General features: G+C 39.3%; 1 protein-coding gene across 2 annotated transcripts; it reads right to left on the reverse strand.

Annotated features, from left to right (window-relative positions):
* Nucleotides 1–6,688, reverse strand: zgc:100868 (uncharacterized protein LOC554458 homolog). 2 transcript variants are annotated; one of them, XM_062479350.1, is made up of 10 exons: nucleotides 6,581–6,688; nucleotides 5,001–5,021; nucleotides 4,487–4,649; nucleotides 4,112–4,380; nucleotides 3,609–3,754; nucleotides 3,242–3,506; nucleotides 2,618–2,789; nucleotides 1,886–2,139; nucleotides 1,660–1,751; nucleotides 1–1,565 (listed from the first exon to the last, which is right to left on the reverse strand). In XM_062479350.1, the coding sequence occupies exons 1-10, from the start codon at nucleotides 6,633–6,635 to the stop codon at nucleotides 1,230–1,232; spliced, it is 1,773 nt and encodes a 590-aa protein (XP_062335334.1). In that variant the 5' UTR covers nucleotides 6,636–6,688; the 3' UTR covers nucleotides 1–1,229. The 2 variants fall into 2 exon arrangements, with proteins under 2 accessions (XP_062335334.1, XP_062335345.1); XM_062479361.1 differs by lacking the exon at nucleotides 5,001–5,021 and having other exon boundaries at nucleotides 4,487–4,663; nucleotides 6,574–6,659.
* Nucleotides 6,689–7,871: the final 1,183 nt, after the last annotated feature.

Here is a 7,871-nt window from a genome sequence, read left to right on the forward strand (position 1 = left end):
TTAGTGAATAATGTTTTAATACAGATTAAACAATCATATTTTATCATTGGTGTGTAGATGTATTAATTTAATAAGAAAATGATCTAATTATGATTATAACCCAAATGGAATGTTATACTTGGTTAACTATTACATTTCAGAAATACATTTAACACCATTCTGATTAAATTATTATATTTAGTCAGCATAGCTTGTTTTAATTTATTAAATTTATGTTAATTAAAATGGTTAAATGGCAATACAGAAACACAATTGTTATAGTGATTTGAATCAGTGTAAAATCGTTTTTATAACTGTATATCTTTCATTATGTGCTAACCATATATGCAAGGAAATGTTTTTTAAACTTGCTTGTAAAATTATCTATTCTGTATGTCCCACCAATAGCCAGTGATGACATTTGTTATTTCCCTTAAATTTGCATCCTATCGTTTGTTGAGTAGGCTACATGTCTGAAAGGTCCAATGACATGCTCAAGGAAACTTTAGATTGATATAAACACAGTGCAATCCAGCCATTGACTTCATACATTGCTGGGGATAAAAGTGTCTGCTAAATTAATTTATGATGTAAACATAACATTTGTGAAACTGCAGGTGCAATATCTAAGCCATCAAATCTCAGAAATGACTTTAACAGTAAAACCCTTTCATAGTAAAATAATAAATCATATAAACAAAAAATCAGAAAACTGTAAATACTTATTATTATTATTATGGAATACATATATGTGCAGTATGTCCCTGATAAGAAATAGCTTAAGTATACCATAATATTTGAGAGAGATTCAGTACACTTTAGTTGTGGCTACAGATGAGGTAGACCCTCAAAAGGGCAACATGGTGAATGCAGTGCCGATTACTATGACACAGGTTGGTTTTAGTGCTGCTAGCCATTCAAATCTGTGAAATACGTTTTAGAAATTTGAAAGAATACATAATCTTTCACTATGTACTGTGAAAAAAAGAGAAATGACAAACTGAATCTGACAAAGCTTATTCCAATTTAACTGCATTGCTTGAATAGAAAATTGTTCTTGTAAGAACATGTTTGTCCTACTTTGTGGAAAACATTTGTGGAATATGTTTTCTGTGTCACTGACAAAATGTCCTTGAATGATTTAGGGCAAAATAGCTTGTAAACATTCATGACTGAAAGCAAACTTCCTAAACACATGTTATGGAAAGGGCATTCTAAACTTTTGTGGCAGTGTTCTGGTTCATCAAACCTTATTTGAGGAAAAGTAAGACACCGTTGAGGGACAAGAGAAGGAGAGAAGAGAAGGAGGCCTGAGCTGGGGAAGCTCCATTGACGGTGGTGGCAGCAACAGGGCTGCTGGTTGAGGCAGGGGACAACAAACCTCCTACAGTGGCTCTAATGAAGGTCCCATAGCGGGATACTTTGGAGAAGACCATAGGGGAAGATCCCTTGGCCAAGTCTGATAGTGTTTTGTTGCTGCTGCTGCTGCTGTTAGTACTGCTGTTAGAGTTGCTTGTCAGAGTCAACACTGCAACCTGAAACCATGCATTATTCTGCTTACACATTAGGGGACCACCTTCATCACCCTGTAAAAAAGAAAGGGAAGAGACATTATGGTTATCATACAGCTACAATACTGTAACTCTGTGTTAACCAAGGGCCAGTATGGAGGTACTCTACCTTTTGCAATGTCACAGCTCCAGTGCAAATGCTGTCAGCTGTTGATGCATTACCACAATCCACCACAGAGGTTTGCAACTCTTGCAGGCTCACTTGGGAATGAAAGAAAGACAGATTAATGCACTGCATCTTATTTTCATACACTTATTAATTTTATACATTCCATACACTACTTAATTCAAACAACTGCTCCGTACACAAACACATGTATACATTTTTCACATACCTCCTTGTCCTGCGCCCCAGCCAGCCACCCAGCATGTAGAGCCTAGGGTAACGGTTGTGTTGCTGGTGTCCAGGCAAATAGGCTGGATGTAGTTCGAGAGTGTGGGTTTGGTTCCTAGTTGAAGAAGTGCCATATTGTTGCCCGTCAAGTTGCTCATAGTGATATTGGTTACGTTCAGGGTCACCTCGAATGGATTGGTTCCATTTTGTTTCAGACTTCCCAAGACGACCATCCAACCAGAGGCCTTTGGCTGGCTGGGTAAAGTGCAGAAATGAAAGAAACAATACAACCTAATGGACACCTTTACATTACATTACATTTAGTCATTTAGCAGACGCTCTTATCCAGAGCGACTTACAGTAAGTACAGGGACATTCCCCCGAGGCAAGTAGGGTGAAGTGTCTTGCCCAAGGACACAGCATCAGTTGGCATGACCGGGAATCGAATTGGCAACCTTCGGATTACTAGCCCGATTCCCTCACCGCTCAGCCTTTTGCTGAACCGCCCCCGGGAGCACAAGGTCATTCCCTAATTTACCGACGTGCGTCTGTGGAGGGATTTGCGTCGAGTGCAAACTAGGAATGATACTTGCGTCGTTGACAAAATCAATTGCGCTGGGTGCAAGATAGGGCCCTTCAACAGTAATTATAGTTTATGGTGTTGTTGTCTCTCTTTCTGCTGAATAGCTATTTATATCTATGACAGAACTGAAACATTATTTGAGTATTTTACCTGGAGAAACAGCCAGCATCACTCATCACAAAGTTTTCTGCCACTAGTGTTCCTCCACAGACATGTGTTCCATTTTGTTGTATGCTGGCCATCCATGGCCATGTGCCAGCTGATGCCTCAGAACTTCCTCCACCAATACGGGAATTCAAAGAGGCACTGCCACAAACCACAGCTACACAGGGATCAATTGAAAAAAGGGGACACCAAGATTAAAGACCTGTATATTCCTTTGAGCTTTCAATAATTATTAATTTGATATATATGCTACAGTCATCATAAATGTATAAAATAATAATTCCCTTATGAGAATTGTCACTTTGTGAACACTTGCCTGGACTTGCCAGCATTTCTAAGGTGGGATCTACACACACTGAGATGAACTCACTATAATCAACTATCAGCATATGTTTAACCAATTAAGGAATTTCAAGTAAACTCTGTTCTGTTTTCCTCCCAGTCCATGTGCAAATGAATGATTAATGTCCCTTCTGCTCCTGAAGTAAAGAGGTTTGAAGCCACATGTGAACATTTGCATGTTGATGCACCAAAATCATTTACCTGTAGAGAGCCTTTAAGCTGCTAATTTCACAATTCATTAGAGACAATGCTCCTATTAACACTCACGTTTAGGTGTAGGAGATACAGTGGTCGGGACAGGTGGTAAGCCAGTGCAGTTGGTACTTAGGTCAGAGTCAGTTCCACTAGAGCTGAAAGTAACAAATCCTGGCTGGCTGCTGGTGATTATGCTGTTGATCCACGTCTGGTACTTGGATACTCTGGCATAGACTCCTGGGAATTTGGCCAGAGCACAGCCTTTGCCAAAACTCACCACTCCAGACTGGATCCAGCGACCATCCTGTTTGCTGACCAAGGGACCCCCCGAGTCACCCTGGAGAGGGTTTAACAATGTCAGGGATTATCACTTTTTAAGCAATATAAAATGATTATTAATGATCAATTATCAAAAGAGTTACATTAAGTAGCATATTACCTGACAGGAGTCCTTTCCTCCAGCTTTTAAACCAGCACACAACATGTTGTCTGTGATAGAGCCCACTCCATAGTTACAGTTGCACTGTCTGTTCCCCACTATAGGCACATCTACTTCCTGGAGATTCCTAGGGGAGGGGAGGTTTACTGCAGAAACAGACTTCATTTAATCAGTAAATGTATCAGAAACTTTAAGATTCATAATTCTAAGTTCAAATTTGAGTTCCTTTCCCTGTATATCAGTAAAACTAATGTTTTCGTCTTCCTAGAATTGTAAACTATATGCCTACAAAAATATTGACTTAATTTATATGTTGGACTTTCACTTAAGAAAATTAACAAAATCTGTCAAACTCATGTGACTCTCATAGTAATACTGTAGTAAATGTACATTTCCAGTCAATGGTAACTTATTCAAGGTATTGATTATCTTTATTTGGATATCTTTAATCTAGGTCTGTAATACAGTTGTCTAGTATTTTAAGATACCTCATGAGTGCTCACCGTCTGAATTAATAGTCCCCCAACCAGTGACCCAGCTGACGATGCCTGCATTGTAGGTGCTGCCAGGTGCTGCTAAGCAGACAGGTTGGATATAGTTGGTAAAAGTCACAGGAGAGGACAGCTTCAGCAGACACATATCATTGTCGCTGGTACTGTCATTATAGTTGGGATTGCAGATGATCTTTGCCACTGAGCTGGACACCTGGTTTTGATTGGGTCGATCCAGGCTATTAGCTCCCAAGATGACCTGCAGTTTTGATAGGTCGGTGCTGGGGGAGGGGGGGGGGGGGGTAGTTGTTAAGTATATCACAAATAAATGTAGAAAATGTTTTGGTTAAATGCAAAATGGTACTGTAGATTTGTATGAATCCTTACCTGGAGAAACAGTGAGCAGCAGTCAGAACCCACTGGTTGTTGATGAGAGATCCTCCACAAAAATGGAAGGCTGATCGTTGTAGACTCGCCTGCCAGGGCCAGCCTCCCACTGGGGCGTCCTGACCACCCACAATCTTGGAGTTGAGTGCAGCCTGGCCACACACTGACAACAAAAGGGTGTTGTGTTATTATCCTTATGTAGCCTAAGTCTTATAATATTTTCAAGAGAATACATAGGGTTTACTAAAAAGGAAGCACCGCAAAATGTCTTTTTTTTGCAAGTGGACAGTATGCATCTTCCTTTGCTGTCATTTATAAAGTATGTCAGCCTTGAAGCCTTGCTTTTAAGACCCTCACCCTACATTCTAGGGCTCAGCCAATGAATGGTCAACATACACCAGTTCTATTGAAATGACCTTTATGTAGACCTTGATCTATTGTTCATCCATTGTCCAAGTATTGTGAATATGATTAAGACCGTAGAAATGAAAAGATTGATTGAAAATAAACTTACCATTCAACTGAGAGTAACACCCTGAAAAAGGCATAACACCAGGTATTTAGTTTAGATTTATCTTCACATGAATGTCAGAAACGCTCCTGCTAGGTTAAGAACATACAGTTGTAACAGTTGGCAAGGACCTTGAGATCCTTCTCTATGTCCTTCCTTTACTCTCTCTCTCTGCCTGTCAACAAATTACATTTTATTTGCTTCAGTCCCACTGCAAAATCAGATCTTATCTCTGAGTTAGCTTATAATGAGGCTGGAATGTTGTAACACCTCTATTGTTCTCTATTGCCAAGGAAAATTCTGTTTTCTTAAAGCGCTAAACAACATGTAGTCTTCGAAGTGGCTGATGAGTGCATATCTCACATGCAAATCAGCGGTCTATGCAAAATATACAGCCCTGGAAAAAGCTGGAGACCACTGTAACTTTGTCTTTCATTTTTTCAAAAGTTGAGAGGGACAATTTTTTGTGAGGAACTGAAGGGTAAAATGTTGAGGCCAATGCATATTTTACCCTTCTGTTCCTCACCAGAACAATTGTATCAATGATTGATTTTTCCGGAGCTGTACTTCACGAATCCAGGGATACAAAACAGACATGTAAGATGCTACCGCCAACAAGTATTTTTACAATTTCCCATTGAAAACAATGTCATTCAACACTTTATATGGCCAGATACATTTGTCACATATTATTGTTTACCAATGAAAATTCTAGAATTATTTGGGTGGTTGGAAATACTTTTCATACATGTAACTCTATTTATTCTTTTTTTAGTTTATAGTGATTCCTATTGAAAACTCAGATATCAGTCCCCAATACATTGATTAAAACTTGTAATAATCCTGTAAAGGAATCATTTCGACATTGTGTGGGTTTTGGTTTTTCACTGTCTAGTCTTTCGTTTCTAGGTTCTGTGTTCTGGCTGTCATTTGGTTGTATTGATTTCACCTGTTAATCGTTAGCATGCCTATTTAAGTCGGGCCCTTTGTTTGCTTCATTGTGAGGTATTGTTTAGCGATGTACTGAGCCTACAGATATTGGAATATTTAGATTGTGTATAGACCTTTGCCCTGTATTTTTGACATTGAATATTGCCTAGCCCTTTGGATTCATTTTTTCCTTGTGTATTAGCGACCTGTTTCTGTTTGACTATGATTCTTGCCTTGTCCTTTTGGGAAAAATAAATCACATCACTGTGTACTCTCTGCGTATGGGTCCTCTTCCCTTTCTGGGATCTACCTGGGATCGTGACACTCATCATGCACATTGTGAAACAATTCAAAGTATTTTTTAATATATGTCTAAATGGCCTACATATACCATTGTAAAACTTTATTGATAAAGTTTTCAGTTATATCACTTCAAAGTCAAAGTCTCTTTGTTGTCAAATGCACCGAATAACATGCGTCATTCTGAACAACTTCTTGTGACATTGCACGCAACATCTACGTAGTTATTAAGAAATATAAAAAAACAAAAATAACAGAAAAATATGCATGAGCATGAGTGTTCATGTGATCAGTAAATCAGTGTTGCTGGTTTAAGTACTTTAGTACTGCATTAGAATAAAAGGAGAACTTACCTTTTGCCAGGAAGGCAACCAACAGAGTCCAGCACAGTGCTTTGCAGACTGCCATGTTTCAGTTTGTAAATTGTTTAAGATATGCAGTCCTTTTAAACAAAACTTTTCCACTCCTCCCTCTATACACACACCTCTTCCTCTATCAATTTGTGTGCTCACCTGCCAGAGAAACCTGAAATACCTGTTTCCTCTCCAAATTTTTCTAAAACTCTAAACTCTCTCAAACCATAACCTTGGTTGATTTTGTGGATATATCTTACACTGTGGGAACAATAACATGACTAATGCCACACTGTTGGTGGAAACACACCTTGTTCCACAACGCATACTCCTGAATCCCACACAACTTTCTGATATGGTACTATTTTCATGGAGACAAATCCATAATGAATGAGACCTTAATCAATTGACATTGCAGTTGCCAGTTGTAGCTGTTTCAGCAGCTCTTAGTTTTTAGTTCGTTTTTCTGCTGTTTTCTTGACTTTCTTTTTGTTCTGTTGTGGTGGGTTTGTTTGTGTTGGGATGGTGTGCTTATCTACCTGCACGAATGTTTTTTTTGTGGTTTCGCTTGGCCGGTTGGACCTGTTTTTTTGGGGCCAGCCGGAGCAGCGGACATTCAGTCCAACAGGAATTCTCACTCCCCCGCAGAATCTCACTCCCCTACGCTTGAACGCGCACTGCCTTCCTAGCGTATTGCTAGTTGTAGTTTGACAAACCGAGGCGATTTTTACAAGCCTAGGTTGAGGAAACTGTCAGTAGGCTATTTGGGTGTGCTTTGCCTTCGGCAAGGGCACAACCTTTGTTCTCTCACATATATATTATTATTATTTCTTTTTGCCCCCTTAAAACTCAGTCAATATTTGGCCTACATAGACAACCTAGGTGTCAAAAGTTTCGTCTTTGTAGCGATTGAGTTGCTTCTATTGGGATTTACGTTCCGTTGCATGGTTTAAGTGGAAATTAAGTTTTTGTGGCGAAAAGTGAAGCTAACGGTGGCTAACTTGCTAGCCACAGTCAATGACGCTACTTACGTCACTAACGTCACGAAAACTCGCGTGACTACCTCTAGCAGAACATTAGTTTAGCAGCTCGTTAACTTCTGGGAGATAGCTAAGCTAACTGCTTTACTGCAAGGGAGCTGCAGAAACGCCACAAGCAAAGAGGCCAGGGTGATAACTATTTACTAATTTTACTTTGTGATATGACACACAATTGTGACGTGTAATGTACAATATAACCTGATTTTATTAAGGAAATACATCTACTTTCGGAAACAGTAGTCTACTATGTC

This window comes from Osmerus eperlanus, chromosome 2 (assembly GCF_963692335.1).
Source record: "Osmerus eperlanus chromosome 2, fOsmEpe2.1, whole genome shotgun sequence".
NCBI lineage: Eukaryota > Metazoa > Chordata > Actinopteri > Osmeriformes > Osmeridae > Osmerus > Osmerus eperlanus.